Genomic DNA, 17,501 nt, shown 5'->3' on the forward strand with positions numbered 1-17,501 from the left:
CCAGTAAAAATGCTCAAATTATAACAGTGTGAAAACAATTGTACACTGGACACCTCAACAGTGTGGAATGTTCACAGTGTGTTCACCAGTGGGCTATGTGAAGATGATTTACTGTAATAAGTGTGAAAACAATTGTACACTGGACACCTCAACAGTGTGGAATGTTCAGTGTGTTCACCCAGTGGGCTATGTGAAGATGATTTACTGTAATAAGTGTGAAAACAATTGTACACTGGACACCTCAACAATGTTGAGTGTTCAGTGTGTTCACCCAGTGGGCTATGTGAAGATGACTCACACTGTTCAAATTATAACAGTGTGAAAACAATAGTACACTGGACACCTCAACAATGTTGAGTGCCCACAGTGAACACTCCAATACGTTTCAAAGAGCTGTATCCTTAAACATTCTTGATATTTCTTTTGTTATAATTCAAATTTGATGATAGAATCAGAAACCTTAGAATTCAAATGATTGATTTCCATGAGTTCAACCACATCACAAAACTTGGTACAATAAAAGAGAAAGACAAAAAACACCTGTTTACTGAAAATTTACTCCATGCATGAATTTATTAAATTTACAACAATGATTTGTATATACTTAAGCATAGACAAAGTATAAGCAGAAATGAAACAAATACATATCACTCCAGAATGATCACGAACTTTAGTCAACACTTCATTGATTGCGCGGCTTCATCTTCATTATTCAATATTCATGACAAAGAAAATATACATGTACCAATGAATTTATTGATATTCATTCTGTAACTCTTTACATTATTCTTCCAGATCGCAGAAGTGAGAGTCTTGTCTGGTTTGAAGATCTGGCAAACTTACAAATGACACGAATATAAAAGAGCCACATCGGGACACCCAAAGGGGGAGGGAACAAATTGTGTTCTGGGGGTGTTGCGAGAAACTTACGATCCATTGCAAGTCTATCTTTGGTTCCTAAATCAATATGTCTTGCAATTAATTGTAAATTAGTGATTGACTGCTAATCTGCTCCATGAAACAAGGAGTTTAATCTGATTTGGTATAACTAACGTTGATCTATCAGTTGCAAAAATGCAACAGAATATTTGCAATTGATCATAAATGTTTTCTTGCAATACTCCCTAAATATGGATGCATGGCATTATGAGAAGACTCTTGAACTTCAATGAGTAGGCATTATCGCCTCAGTATTTAACCATAGAACATATGGGGACACTAATGGCTTATATATATCAAAACTGGCTCATATTGCAATAATTCAATTGACCCTACACCAATTACGATGAGGAGTCAAGTTGATGACTCCCTCCCCCTATATTCACCCCTGCAGGAAATCCCTCCCCCTATATTCACCCCTGCAGGAAATGTTTGATTTCCATGCAACCAGCCACTTCAACAAGATTTTTCTTTCAAATCTTGTGCATCTGTTGGTACCAAGCTTATGAAAACTGTAAGAAGCTGCGGGGTCAAAACACTGGCTGTAATTACACATCTAATAATAACCCTGGCATTTTTTTTTATGGAAATAATTGGTTTCTGAAAATGCTATTGAACACTAGTAATAAACCACATCTTGCAGCTGTTCTTAATCCATTCTCAACCTAAATTTGTAGAAAAAAAATATAAATCCAAAATATCATTTCACCAGTTTCTCTACATCTCAATTTGAACTAATGATTTATGAAAATAAAAAGATATACTGTAAGTACAAGTTACATCTGCAGAATCAAGTTGCACAGTAAGTCCAGTGTCACTTCAGGCTTGTTTAAGGAGCCCCCTACCCCCTCACCCTGGGCGATATACTGGTTTAAAACCTCTACATTCTCATATTTTTGCATCAATCTGAAACAAAAACCTCTCTCTTTTACCCAAATAGCTCTCAGTTAACCAAAGACACATCATGCCAAGTGTCCATTGTCCAAGGTTATATAACACAGGGTATACTCTGGCTGTAGTATTCCCACACAACAAGTGTTGGATTGAAGCACAATATCAGTCTTTCTCAGTTACTGTTAGATTTCAAACGTTTTACTTCCATTGCGTCCTTGGCCCACCTCTATTGCCACGCCCTAATATCAGAAAGGGAAGCAGAAATGTAAAAATAAAATCAGTCAAGAATAATTAAAATTATTATTTTTTCCTTAAAAAAATATGAATAGTTCTGGGTTTATAAATCACTCCTGAAGACGGACAGTCAACCTGTCCGAAACGTCGAGTCTCTCTACTACTCATCATCTCTACTCGCTGACTCAAGCCAGCATCTCCTCATCAGCTCTACTACTCAAGCTGTTCTCACTCAACATTCCTTCTGGTTTACAGTCCTTTTCATGACTATTTTCAAGAAAGAATACTCTATTCTCAAATCTCCACTTTCTCGCCTATCCACTTCTTCTCTTCTTCTATCCACTGTTTCTATAACACTTAACCTGGTGTACCGTAAACCACATCAGCAATTGTACATGCCACCATGCAAACCTTCAAACAACATCAGTTCTGGGTTTATCATAAATCTGTAATGCATGACTTATGGAATAAACTGTTAAAAAAATATCAATTTTTATTCAAAATCTAATTGAAGATGTTAATGTTTTTGGTCAAGAACTAGATATCTGGCACATATGTACCTCTTTGGTTGCCGATTTCTCTGTATTTCATTATTTTCAACTTTTATGTTCTTCATTTTATAATATAGAGAATTTATGATCATCACCACCATCATCATCACTATCATGACATTTGCTCTGGCGACAATTGCTCCAATGGAATATCTGCATGTTTAGCCTAACCTAAAACCTAATATCCAAAACTAAATAAATACTAATCCTTGTATCATTCTTTAACCCCAAACTGTATCACAATCCTAACTCTAACCCTTTGCCCTCTGATACTAAGACCGGAGCAAATATCGCAGAAGCACATGTCATGTCACCCAACCATCATTGTCCTCGTCATCACCTTCTTTATCACTATCATCATCATCTTCATCATCATCACCATCATCATCATCACCATCATCACAATCATCGTCATTATCATCACCATCATCTTCATCATCACCACCATCATCATCTTCATCATCACCAATATCACCATCATCATCATCATCTTCACCATCATCATCGTCATCATCATCATCTTCATTATCATCACCAATATCACCACCATCATCATCATCAAATGCAACATAACGGTTAAGTAGTATCATATTTGCATACATTTCTAAGCCCTAACAATCACCACCGCCACCACCAACACCACCATCATCATCTATCTTTACTACTAGAATACCCCAAATCTTACCTCTATATGCTACATTCCGATTGAGCATTCTCCCTCGTCCCCTGTTGCCCCTGTGGGCCACGTTCCTTGGCCTCTGCTCTAGGCTAAGGCCCGATTGGGACTGTGATGAAGATTGGGAGGGACTATTGCTCCAGACTATGGGCGTGGGCTTGGGTCGTACGTCACCTGAGGACAATGATAGCGAGAAGAGAAATAAGTGTCCCGAGATAATGTATAATCACATGAGAGCAGTGTTATAGTAAACAGTGGACGGAAGTGTTCAGGCCCAACCGGTACAGAATATTTCTGACCACCACTGATCATAAAACCACTGCTTCCGTCCACCACTTATTTCAAATGAAACTCCTTGCAAAGAGGAATTGCACTAGCATTCATTTCCATTTTTAATCTTGGTTAATTTGCAAAATTTACATTACAAATTTTTATTTCTTATTAGCATTAATAAAATACATGACCTAAATGCACAGAATTTATTGGGAATCAGATGCAATCCTTACCCTCTGTGCTGGTTGTACTGGAAGGCTCTGATCGTGCAGTCTCTGTGGCTGTAGCATCACCACTGCTTGGACCTGGTTTGTCTTCACTGGCTGTTCCACTCTCTGGCTGTCCTCCCCCTGTACCTGCTTGGTCGACACTGTAGCAGAAAAGGACATGTAAAAAAATAAGTAACAAGAAATGTGCATAATTCAGACAGAGTGAGAAAAAAAACTAATACGCACTCAATTGCCAATTTAATCTAAAAAAGCATGTCATGAACACAGCAAGGAATCCATCCAAATTGTGCCACTCGACTCGGGTGAGGTGAATGAGTATCTGGTAGGATTTATTCCTCGAAGGGTGCTTATATGGTGGCACAGTTAAAGCTGCAGTACTTAAATACCAAGTGAAGTTCAATCGCAGTGATCTAGATGAACTCAAATTTGTGTATTTTATAGCCGTTATGGAAGAAGACTAAAATAGAGAAAATTAGGCATTTAGAATCCAAAGGGCTAATGAATGGCTACAGTACAGCTATCCAAAAGGAGAAAAGGGCTGGAAAATGGTTGAAAAATAGCAGGCTGCTCACTGTGAATATATGCACATTTGGAAAAATTGACCTATATGATCGAACATAACCAATGGCTTACAAACGAAACCAACTCAATTCTTGATAACAGGTACCCACCCTGGTTTAGGCTTGTCCGGCTCAGTGTCTGGCTCATCTTTACCACTAGGGGGCGGTGTGATGCTCGTTCGTGTAGCAGGCACGGATTGCCATCCTTCTAATCCTTCCGAGGGGCTGGTACCAGATGCTAATAAAGTCACTGAGTGACATGGAATTTAAAAAAAATACTGAAGTTTTAGACACGTGTTTTTATATTATATTACTGGAAAATATTAAGATATTTCGGTGAGTGATGCCATCAGTTCCCTAATAATATGTCTACCGACCAGGACGTGCATACAACTGTTGTGTGAAATTAAAAGCAAATCTTGAAAACTTCACTTTCCCTTCTTATTGCACAACTGATTTTGATGAAATTTTTGGGGTTATGTTCGTTTTTTTCTTTTTTCATCCAAGTCAACTTTTTGTTGTGGCTGACTTGACCTTTATAATTACACTTATACAGACATGTACACATCATGGTTTGAAGCAAAAATAACAGCAGGGTACATGAATGGAGCATATAATATCATAATTGATTACTTTTAGATAAAATAAGACACAAAATAAAAATTGTAACAAAAATCAATTTTCTCAGCATATACTAGTATTACAATCCATGTAAGGAAGAAAAAAAAAACCTTCATACATGTAGCTTCAAATAATATATTCTAACATGCAAAAATAAAGAGAAAAAATGGATTTATTTGCAAGCAATGTATGATTAACATTAGTGTTGGGGTAACTATAGTACCCATGATAACATTTTAAATAAAAGAAAATAAGAATGATTAAGGCCATGATGTTGATAGGTGCTTGCAACTTTGCATACCATTCGATATAATGTTGTTGCTAACCCACCACACTTAAAGGTATGCAGCCTGATTTAGTCCATCACCAGCCTCAGTCAGGAATTATAACCCCAACCCAGAAGATATAAAGTATGGGCAAGCAGGAGGGGGCTGAGGGTAATTTAGCCCCCAATTCCCAAATATCCAACATAGCAGTATACTCTTAGAAATATCACCATCAATTTTACCTGGGACTCAATGAGAACATTTATGGGCGATTCCATACGTGTCATACAGGAAATTTTGACAACAATTTCTAGTTTCCTAGCCGAATGCTTGAGCAATAAAATATTCTTTTTCATCAATGATAAAGCTATAGTGGGTAGCCATGTGAAAAACTAATAACCAACTCAAAACAAGTGGAATGCCTCTGGCCGTCTCACCTGCATCACGCGATTCAACATAGCAGCAGTGCTGACTTTGAAAACTACTATAACTCGCACAAGATGTTCAGTGATACTTGGTTACTCTTATTTCCACATTTTATGAACTAGACCAATACACTTTACAGAGATAGGATGGTAATTCAACAAATACCCCCAATGTGGCCAAAGTTCATTGACCTCACATGACCTTTGACCTTGATCATGTGACCTGAAACTTGCACAGGATATTCAGTGATACTTGATTACTCTTATGTCCAAGTTTCAAAAGTCAGATCAATAAACTTGCGAAGTTATGATGGTAATTCAACAGATACCCCCATTATGGCCAAAGTTCATTGACCTTTGACCTTGGTCATGTGACCTAAAATGCGCACAGGATGTTCAGTGATACTTGATTACTCTTATGTCCAAGTTTTATGAACTAGACCAACATACTTTCAAAGTTATGATGGTAATTCAACAAATACCCCCAATTCGGCCAAAGTTTATTGACCCTAAATGACCTTTGACCTTGATCATGTGACGTGAAACTCATGCAGGATGTTTGGTGATACTTGATTACTATTATGTCCAAGTTTCATGAATCAGATCCAAAAACTTTAAAAGTTTTGATTGTAATTCAACAGATACCCCCAAATCGGCCAAAGTTTATTGACCCTAAATGACCTTTGACCTTGGTCATGTGACGTGAAACTCATGCAGGATGTTTGGTGATACTTGATTAACCTTATGTCCAAGTTTAATGAACTAGGTCCATATATTTTCTAAGTTATGATGACATTTCAAAAACTTAACCTCAGGTTAATATTATGATGTTGATTCCCCCAACATGGTCTAAGTTCATTGACCCTAAATGACCTTTGACCTTGGTCATGTGACATGAAACTCTAATAGGATGTTCAGTAATACTTGATTAACCTTATGGCCAAGTTTCATGAACTAGGTCCATATACTTTCTAAGTTATGATGTCATTTCAAAAACTTAACCTCAGGTTAAGATTTGATGTTGACGCCGCCGCCGTCGGAAAAGCGGCGCCTATAGTCTCACTCTGCTATGCAGGTGAGACAAAAATTGATTGTGGGTAAATTATAGATGAAAATGTTGTGTGTCGTATGGGACGCAGAAATGTCCCGTACAAAACGCAACAATTTAAGCTCTAATTCACCTACATGTAGGGGAAGGCGGGGTAAGTTGAGCATAGGGGCAAGTTGAGCCACCAGCCCCAGGCCAATAATGAATGAGTCAGACATTGTGGTGGTGTCATGTATTGATGACCCATAGCATAACCCCTAACCCCACCACATTGTTTTCCATTTTGAAACAAAAAGTAGTTTTTTAGAGGGAAAAGTATGAATTTCAGCCAAAAAAGTAAAAAAAGAGTGTGAAATAGATAAGTGCTTTATACACACACACGTCTTTGAATATAGTAAAGACATGATAACAGCATTGTTAGTCCAGGTATGGATCTTCATTCTTATTATAGTCTTTTATATGATGGATGCATAATAAATGTGTGGATACAAAATTATCGCACTAAGTTCGGACTGGGGTAAGTTGAGCCAAACAGCATGGGGCAAGTTGAGCCATGGTAATTCTTATGGTAATGTATCTTAAAAAACAAACAAACCATAAAAATCGATTGAAATGCAGGCTGAAAGGAGCAAATTTACATGACTGTTCTTTTCCTTTTAAAGGATGTTAGTATTTATAGAGAATTAGCAAGTGAAAAGACTTTAAACAGAAAATTGACATGCTGGTTCTCACCTCATACATTTTGTACACAGTTTTTGTGGCTCAACTTACCCCAGAAGGTGGCTCAAACTTACCCCATATATGGGGCAAGTTGAGCCATTTGACATCGTTTTTTTCAAAGGTCACGATGACTTTCAGTGTGGGGTTAGAAAGTTATATGTAGGTGAAAAACATTTCCCAAGAATCAAATTTAAAGGCAATTGTACTTATTTCTACAATAGTACTAGTCATATCAATTCTAACATGCAAAATGCAAAAAGTGTCACAACTTACCCCGCCTTCCCCTATGGATAACACAGTTTTATTGGTTGTCAGTTTTTTGCATGTCTACCAAGTAGTACTTTAATATTACCACAAAGCAAATTGAAGTTCTTTGTTCGTGTGGACGGTAGAGTGAAAATGTTGTGAAAATGGCTGATTTTTGTAGCATGAAATCACCCTTATAGTGAATACCAGTATTAGGGAGTTTATTTTGTTCTGTCAAAAAAATATTAAAGGCTTGTTTGAGTGGGGGAGACAGTGGCTTTTGAAATCCCAACAAATTTGGTACCATTGGAAAGCTTGTGAAATAAGAAAAAGAATGGTGCATAAATCAACTCATGATATCAAATATTGACAGAGATATTTCTGATTAAAGGGGAGAATGTGCAGATTTTTTTTACAGCAAAGCGCTGCTATGTGAGGCAATGTTTTTTTACAGCGAAGTACTGCTATGTGAGGCAATGCATGCCCTTGAATTATACATCATTTTATTCATAAAACTTCAAAGTTTCTCATGGTATAGGTTTCTATAGGGTTTTTCCTCCTCCTTTAATGACTTTATACTTTTTATACATTTTTATACATGGGTGCACAGACAGATACTAATTCTGAAAGTGGCGTTTCACCGAACCCCTTACCAGTATGATTGCAGGATTACACACTACTTTTAAACTGAAAAATAGGACTATCAAATTACCATGAAGAGGGGGGGGGGGGGCTGAGGGCAATTTGGTCCCTCGAAAATAGGTTTTCAATGACATATAGCACCATTAATTACCAAGTGGTTCAATAAAAACAAATCAGGATGAACATAAGCATGAATAAAAAACAAAATCTACAATGAAAAAAAGTTAAATATACCAAGCAGAAGGGGGGGGGTATGGTTGAGGGCAATTTAGTTCATTAAATATCAAAAATACATTTAACAACTTTCTACTGAGAAATACATCACATGTCAAGGGAATCAATGAAATAATAAAAAGTATGAAGAAAAACAAACCTATACCAAAAAATATCAAGCATTTTCCCGAGCAACAGAAAACTTGAAATGAATAGCCCACGTGCTATGAAATTTTAATTATATAATAATGGGATAGTTATATAGAAGACGGGAGTATGAATGAAACAATATGCCCATGCAATATTTTCAATAAAATATCTCATGCCGAGAAGTCAGGAAAGTAGTACATACTTTGTGAAGGTCGATCCCATGGCAGAACTTTGATTCGTAACCAAGAAAATAACAAAGATAAGCACAAAACAACTCTTATGAGATATTACGTGGTTACGTATGTGGAGCACTTGACCCTCCTGGCCAAGGTCCAATAAAAATCAATACAAGAACAAAGTGAGAGCAAATACAATTTACAACAATGATAATGCGAGCAAATGTAAGATGTCACAAGAAAATAAACAGATACATACGGCAATAAAAGAAACATTATTATTAGAATTGGGTGGTCATAACCACCTTGAGGAAGAACTTGCAGGCATGTTCATGTGTATTTTGAAATGCATCAATTTTTGTATCAATTTGCTACAACTAAAGAGTTACTGACCTGGAGCTGTTGTCTGTAGTGGTGTGGTAGGAACGCTTCTCCCGCTGGCTTCATCTTCTCCGACCATTAGATTGATGCGAGTATCGTCCATACCGAGATCTACTCAGTCAAAGTGAAATAATAATGAAAGAGAGAGTGATTCTGCATAAGTAGGCCTTCCAAGAATAACTGATGTACAATACCCACTATACTACAACTGACACTTTCAATATCCTCAAACGATTACATGTAGATGGGTCAAATAAAATATAAAAAAACATTAACATTGATTTCCTCTGGGAGTGCTCTATGTGCACATGAGCTAAATCACCATAGTAAAGGAGCGTGCCAGGTTGATGCAGAAGTTGATCTCTGCTTTTTATTTTCACAGCTACCACTAAGAAAAATTGGATTAAATGGATAGTCTGCCTTTGTTCTTCTTGTGCCAATTGGCAAGTTATCTACACAAATACCCATTCATGAACGATGGCTCTTAGACTGAAATTACATAGTCACAGAAAATGAGAGACAAAAGGGGAAATGGATGATATCCTACCTCCTTGTGTGGCAAGTTGGGCTAGCCCAGGGGCAGGTGATCTACTGTCACCCTCAAACTGGAATCGGACTGGTAGCAAAGGGGAGCTGAAAAAGAAAAAGAATGGATTTGTCAAAGGTACCTTTTATCTAACTACATCATCATCATCGTTATAGAAACTGTTATAAGACTAATAAAAAGAAATTCACCCCTTCACATTGGGGTCTGCAATGTCTCTAAAGATCAATTCCTCGACTTCTGGGGTAACATTTAATCTTCACTGATCTCATTAATCATATCTTTACCAAGACTGTCATCACCACCACTGTCATGACCAGAACAACCACCACCACCATTACCATCAAGATGAAAAATTATACCATATCATCAATACCACCAATATTGTCATTATTGGAACATACTTGATAGCTTCCGCGAATCCATCATTTCCTCTGTGTGGTACAAACAGAGTTGGAGTACTGGGGACTTGGCCATCATCGTTGACGTCTTCGAAGGGAGTTCCCCCACCAGATGGAAGCTGAAGAGAGTGAGTTGGAAAGTTATAAACAATAATCCCAACAAGTTTGATATTTTCCTTTTGTGTGAGTAAGCCATCTTGTAATAAGTCAAATTAGCGACAATTTTAGAAAAAAAATAGAAAAGATTATGCCAAGCATATGCGATTGATTCATGTATTTAGATTATTTTGCTTGGCATAATGCAAATTGTGACACATTTTTGCATTTATCAAACGTGTATATAAGTCTGCCTCTTGTGCATGCTTCAAAATTTCCTGTACCCAAATAAAATAATATGGAACTACTGACCCAGTTTTCTTTCAAATTTTAATAAATCAAATCCAAATGAGTAAGAAAATCAAGTTTTCAGATGTCGAGCACAAGGAATGATAATTACTAAAGATAGTAACTTCAAATTAGATAAAATAAGATGAAGGTCAAATGTGAGAAGTCAAGCGTTGTAGAGAGCGTTGTTGGCTCAGTTGGTTAACGCGTCTGCCAGTCGAACCAAAGATCGTGGGTTCGATTCCACCCCAGGCGGATGACTGAAGCCAGCGCGTTGTGTGTAAACGTCTCTCCTATGTTTCATAGATGCAGGCTATGTTACAATGGAAAACACTCTGTCCCTCGGATAGGATGTTAAAAGGAGGCCCCATACAGAGGAGAGTTACCACATTTGCACTATTTGTATAAGAGTAGGGGGAAACCCCGGTGCAGTGGTCCACCTGCACTCCCCCCAATCAGTTATATCAGGAGGAGAGACCTGCGGGTCATGGTGATTCAGTTCGCTTTTTGCCTCCCAGGCACAAGCGACGCCAAACAAATGATAATAATTATAAAAGCTTACCAATGAGAAGGGTGGCAATCTTCCCTGAGATCCAAGTCTTTCTGTCCTCATACCATGACGCTGTACAAAACAAAATAACATTACTGTATATACACTCATCAAACCATAAATCTTACAATAAAACCATCTGCTGCATGTTTTATGCCCATGTGAGGGTGTGCATAAACACCTTATTCTGAATATTTCTTGAATTCAATCAAACTCAATATTTACAAAATACAGAAGCCAGTGTTTCAAAATTTCACTTCTTTACATGGAAATAGTTTCCCATTATTTGCACATCAAACAGTATGGATGTGTATCCATGTTTATTTATGTGATCAAATCAAATTGGTTTATGTACATCTACTCTAAATTTGTATGTAGAGTTAAATACAAATTACATTTTTTTTTTAGATAATGTTTTTTTTTTAGGTAATGGGAAAGATTCTGACACAAATTATGTACTTTCTATTCGCAAGAAAAGTTGTTTTAGTTCTTCAATATAATATATCATACAAATTAACATGCATGCACTTCAATGTCTCTATCATTTCCAAGAAAGTGAAGGTTTATAATTTTCAGTGTTACATGTAAGTGTTAGTACTAAATAAGTACCTACATGTATATATTTTTCATATTAAAGGTAAATGTACATGTACGTTGGGTTTCCTTTCTTTTTAAACACCCTGTACTCATATTAAAGCTAAATGAAAGTAGTTGCAGTTCAACATTGATTTCGTGAGAAAGTCTGTAAAACCAAGGCTAAGTATTACTATATCATTGTGGATTTAGATCTGGTACAGTTACATAAACTGAACTTTGTGAAATCATAAAATCTAAGCTGAAAAACGATCACACTGAAGATCGCCAACACAGATAGGCACACGTGGGACAGTGTATATTTTCATTGCTTATTTCTCAGCAATTACACAATTTCTTCCAGAATCCTTTGGCACATCTTTTTTATTCATACAAACAGACACTTGGTTGGCCATTACATTGGATTCTGTAAAAAGTCATTTTGAGATCGTTACAACTGTCATTTATCTTTAATTTCTTGGGATACACTGTAGCGCTACATACCTGCAGGAGTGGGGCATGAGTGGATGAGGTCTGCTCTTGACTGCTGCTCGTCGGTGTGGGGTCCGGGGGCACCACCCTCAGCTGGGGTGGGGGCACCCTTGGTATCTGTTGGGCTTCCATGGGCTGCGGGGCCTCACTCTGCTGGTCCGAGCTGTGGGTGTCCATCTCCGAAGCGACTTCTGCTCCCTGGTCATCGTCATCTTTATCGAAGAGATATTGTTAATATGCAGTTTGTGAATGTAAACATGTTTAAAACACATTTAATCACATGTAATCCGTCTTATACTTGTATAAAAAAAAATAAGTTGATCTGATAACTTTGCATGAATATGTAAATATGCAATTTGTAATCCATCTCATTATATAGTTGTACAACAAGAAAGGTGATCCAATAATTTTTTTTTTTCATTTTCCCCACAAAACCTCCCACTGTTAACTATTCTCTAAGTGAATTTCTGTCCAAAATCCAGCTTGTTAGAATAAAAAAAATCAATTTCAACACGATTACATGGCAAAATTATCATTCGATGCAATTATCTTATCATATATCTTTGTTTATTCTCATGAACAAGAGCCCCAACAATGAAATCAATTTCCATCAATTAGATATAGTTTCAACGAAATCAAGTGATAAAATAAATTCCAAACTTACCAATAATCTCGACTATATCATCTTCCATGTTCTCTCCATTATCCTCTCCAGTATCTTCCATTTCTTCTTCCTCTTCCTCTTCATCGTCATCCATCTCCTCTTCCCCTTCTTCATCCTAAAATTGGAAACAACATGAAAACCACCATTCTAAAGTATGTTTTTAAATGGCAAGTCGACCCCCCCCAAAAAAAAAAATTGATTTGAAAGAAAGGAGGATATTCAAACAAATGTAACACTAAAAATTTTAATGAAAATTGGGTGTGAAGTATTAAAAAGAAAGTCATGATTTTTATAACATTTTAAGTGTTATGATAGTTTGAATTCTTTTGCGCTTACCAGTATTCAAATCCATTTTTTTCTGGGGTGGACTTTCCTTTTACGCTTAACACTAGTCACATGGGCTGCACCAAAATGTACTGCCCTATCTTTATGCAGTGTTAGTTCTAAGCTTGAAAATTAGAGAATCGGAAAAGCTTCAATTTGCAGTATACCTTGTAACATTCTTCCTATATAATGCAAAAGAACTTTAAATCTAAATGTTTTCATTTTTCAATTCAATCACCTCATATTCCACATCTACATCCTCTCCCGCAGCTTCTTCAAAGGCATCATCCTCCTCGCCATCCTCCTCTCCGATATCACCTTCGAATTCCTCCTCGTCGTCGTCATCATCGACCTCCTCTTCAACTTCCTCCTCTCCCTCAAGATCAGCATCGGCATTGTCCCCTTCTTGATCAGCCTGGTCTTGGTTGGAGTCTACTCCACCGGTATCCTGTAAAAGTTAAATTCCGGTCAAGTCGATGATAACAAAATGAATTTGAATAGAGTACAATTAATTGAACTACCCAATATTTTTCATGTGATAGTGATGTCATAATCACTATCATAGTGGTCATCCTCATCATCACTATAATTATCATCATCATAATCATCACAACTTCCACCACTATCATCACCATCACCATCATCAACACCATCATAATCACTGTCAATATTATCATTGTCATTATCATCAGCATAATGAACACAATCATCATCACCATCATCATCATCATAACAAATTCCACCACTATCATCACCATCGCCAATATCAACACCATCATAATCACTGTCAATATTATGATTGTCATTATCATCACCATAACCACCACAATCATCATCATCACATGATCAGAAATAAATGAACATTGCTATCATCATCACCATCACCATCATCATCATCACATCATAAAAAATCATCATCAGCATCACCACCACCACCACCACCATCATCATCATCACCATCACCATCATCATCATCACATCATTATGAAAAATCATCACCACCACCACCACCACCACCATCATCATCATCATCATCATCCCACATCATCGTCGTCGGTGTTGTCGTCGTCGCCATCGCCACCACCACCACCACCACCATCATCATAATCATGGTCTCTTCATCATCCCCACCACATCATCCTCATAACTACATTACCATATTGCACTCCACTGTTGGTGTCTTCCTAAAGACTCACCTCATCGCTGTCCACAACGATGACCACATCATCCGACTTGCTTTCCCCCGTCTCCTCATCCTGCCTCTCTTGGGTGGCTTGCTGCTCGGTTGGTGAAACCTCAAGAACCCTTGTCTCTGGTGCCGATTGGGACGGCTCTGCCAAAAGAAGCAAGATGTAAGTTACAGGGTGGACAGGTTTTTTCTCTAAAATGCATTTTTTGTGTGTGTGTGTTTTAGTCTCTTAAAGATTTATGTTTGCAACCCCTCACACCAGAGTGCAATAAAAGGATGTGCTAAAATAATACCACTGATGGGACATCTGTCCTCAAGAGCATCAACTACAAATCGACAAAACTAAGGCTATGATGGTTACAAGAGTCAAAACTGAATGTACTGTGATTAGAATATTTTCTTTTATCTTTGACATTTAGCACTCAATATTATAACAAATGCAGTCGATATTGCACTGAGGGAGGAGTGGAAAACAAAAAAAATCATGCTATTCTCTTCTCGGAGATCAGACGAGGGAAGCATATCATGAAACAAATAGTGATTTTTACGGACTATTGTTATAAGCTATTGAAATCCTCCCTCCCTATTGGCTAAAAACAATTTAGTCAGGGAAAATCAGTGACAAGGTGCTTCCTGAAACATTCCACAAGATTCAAGACTTGTGGATGACAACTACAACTCCTCACACAACTTCAACAACTTACCAACTTCCTGATTTGCAGCCGTCTCGACCTCAAACTGTGTCTCGGCTTCGACCTCCTGAGCGGCCTCCGTCTCTACTTGTTGTGCTGGAATGTTAGGGGTAGTGGTGGTCGTGGTCGTCTCTGTTGCTGTTGTTTCCGTCTGCTCGGGTTTCTTCTCTTTTTCGTCCTCTTTCTCCTCAGGCTCATCCCTGCTCACTTGCTGCAGTGTCAGAATACCACAGAGGTGTCACAAATATTAACAAACAATTACACTAAAAGATGCCTCGCAACTTTTGCATGCCTAAAATCTCAATGCCGCAGTATATCTCAGTTGCACATTTCAAAGTTTTCTTTCAGTCATAAAACAAAAACTTTGATATGAATAACAGTGAATATAACCAAGATAGTGAGCCTTTGATATATAAGTAATAATCAATCTTCTGCTCTGAGAGAGCAAAGCATGATTGAACTCTTGATAGAGAGTAATACAGAATGGCCAGAAATTATTTCAATACGTGAGGGATATCATTCTTAAAATCAAAATCGAGGTATGTGCACAACATACAGATCTGTATAATTCTATTGACATATATATGCTACTCATTTTAATTCTGAAATCTTTAAACTACGTCTACTATAAACACCTTTTCTTGAGGGTGGGGCTTGTATTCCTATCCCCTGAGTGCATTTCAAGAAACATTTTGTGAGTCATTTTTCACGGACTAATTTGCTCTCAACCAATCAAATGCAAGGATTTGCAGGAGTTTATAACAACAGTGAAAACCCCCAACTTCTTTGTCATGAAATGCTCCTCAGTTGTAAGCTTACCGGCTGAGGGGCCACTCTCTGCCTCTTCTCGTTGGGAGGCTGTCCTTCCCTATCTGTTGTGGTTGTATCCCTGTACAGGAAATTGAGATAAGAGGGAAAAAAATCAGTTTGTGCTTCACAATTCACAAGAATGGACAAAAAATTCCAAGAAACTGGAAATGAAGAAATGATTTCATGTTGCATTTGACTACATCGTATCCAAGTACTGTTTCATATAATTATGCCAATAGGATGTTAAAACCTTGTATCTCAAGGTTTTAAAATATCAACTTAGAAAGAACTTGATTTTAGATTTATGCCATTAGAAGCATCCATCTTATCCCCAGGAACATTTCTCTACAGGAGACTGCAACTTGGTGTGTGTCATGAGGCATCTTTTCATTTATTTTGACTGACATGCTGAGAGCCAATCGGTTGCAAGGATTTTTGTAGCTTTTAACAAACAGCATTGACAAATTTGCTCAAAGTCAATCAGATGCAAGAATTTCAGTAGCTTATATACAGGTGATCCCCAGGCATTGGCTGGTGCTCAATTTTACATTTCTTTTGTAAAGTTTATATTGCTGTTATGTTTTCTTGCCTAGAAATGAAATAAATATATAAATAAATAAAATCATTTCTTGAAATGCTCCCCTTTATTTTTCCCTTCATTATTAAATGGATATCTTACCCACTGCAAGTGTGTCATGAAGCAACTTGTCAGTGACATTGACAAATTTGCTCAAAGCCAATCAAATACAAGAATTTCAGTAGCTTATATACAAATAATTCACGTAAGCACGTGCATGCAGGGCCAAATAATGAACGATGTGCGAGAAGAGCCAATGGATCTATCGCACCGAGGTCCGCAGGACCGAGTGCGGTATAATAATCATTTGGCGAGTCAAGCAGAGTTCATTATTTAGGTCCTCTATGCACAAAAATGTGTGCATTGTTTGTTTTATACAACCCCACCCCTCTCCCATGATATTGAGTTGCCCTGAATGCTATATTTGATCTATATTCTAGATAATTCTAGGTAATTTCATACCTCGCACTATCCTGCACTCTGATGTCAGAGTGGAGGATAGTACATTTGGTATGACGCCAGAGTGCAGGATAGTACATTTGGTGTGATGTAAGAGTGCAGGATAGTACATTTGGTAATGACGTCAGAGTGCAGGATAGTACATTTGGTGTGACGTCAGAGTACAGAATAGTGCATTTTGGATGCACTGGTGAAATTTGCTGAATATCATGCGATCCAATTTGGACCAATCAGATTACAGAACATTCTTGGGAGATGAATAATATACAATTAATGCACATTTATGAGTGTGTTATGACGATGCAGCACACTGGAGGGAATTTACAATTATGCGAAAGCAAGAGGCGCTTGCGCCGAGTGCTTTTGCATAATATTGTGAATGCCCGAGAGTTGCTCGCATCGTCACTAACATCACGAATCTTAAAATGTGCATTAATTGTTTTATAAAACGGGTCGGCAAAAAGAATTTTTCATGGAAATCTTGTTCAAATCCCTCCAACTTGTGTACGATCGCACAGACGAAGAGATCACAAGACTATCAATTATGACATCACAGGCATATCTACTATGCGTGCCTAAGTAAGCGCATCAAAATCC

The 17,501-nt window shown here is 37.5% G+C and overlaps 1 protein-coding gene across 3 annotated transcripts in view; it reads right to left on the reverse strand.

Moving 5' to 3' along the window:
• Positions 1–551: 551 nt before the first annotated feature.
• LOC121431125 (nucleoprotein TPR-like) overlaps positions 552–17,501 on the reverse strand; it is a 70,252-nt gene continuing 53,302 nt past the window's right edge. For 2 of the 3 annotated variants that reach the window (XM_041628627.1, XM_041628629.1), the window contains 15 exons: positions 15,878–15,947; positions 15,071–15,269; positions 14,374–14,510; positions 13,416–13,625; positions 12,854–12,968; positions 12,202–12,401; positions 11,137–11,196; positions 10,194–10,309; positions 9,793–9,878; positions 9,258–9,356; positions 8,891–8,917; positions 4,469–4,607; positions 3,801–3,937; positions 3,304–3,468; positions 552–2,072 (listed from right to left, as the gene is read on the reverse strand). In XM_041628627.1, the coding sequence (XP_041484561.1) occupies positions 2,032–2,072; positions 3,304–3,468; positions 3,801–3,937; positions 4,469–4,607; positions 8,891–8,917; positions 9,258–9,356; positions 9,793–9,878; positions 10,194–10,309; positions 11,137–11,196; positions 12,202–12,401; positions 12,854–12,968; positions 13,416–13,625; positions 14,374–14,510; positions 15,071–15,269; positions 15,878–15,947 (1,801 nt within the window). In that variant the 3' untranslated portion in view covers positions 552–2,031. The remainder of the gene's footprint in view (positions 2,073–3,303; positions 3,469–3,800; positions 3,938–4,468; positions 4,608–8,890; positions 8,918–9,257; positions 9,357–9,792; positions 9,879–10,193; positions 10,310–11,136; positions 11,197–12,201; positions 12,402–12,853; positions 12,969–13,415; positions 13,626–14,373; positions 14,511–15,070; positions 15,270–15,877; positions 15,948–17,501) is intronic. The other variant, XM_041628628.1, reaches the window with a different exon arrangement.

This window comes from Lytechinus variegatus, chromosome 17, assembly GCF_018143015.1.
Source record: "Lytechinus variegatus isolate NC3 chromosome 17, Lvar_3.0, whole genome shotgun sequence".
In the NCBI taxonomy this organism is placed as follows: Eukaryota; Metazoa; Echinodermata; class Echinoidea; order Temnopleuroida; family Toxopneustidae; genus Lytechinus; species Lytechinus variegatus.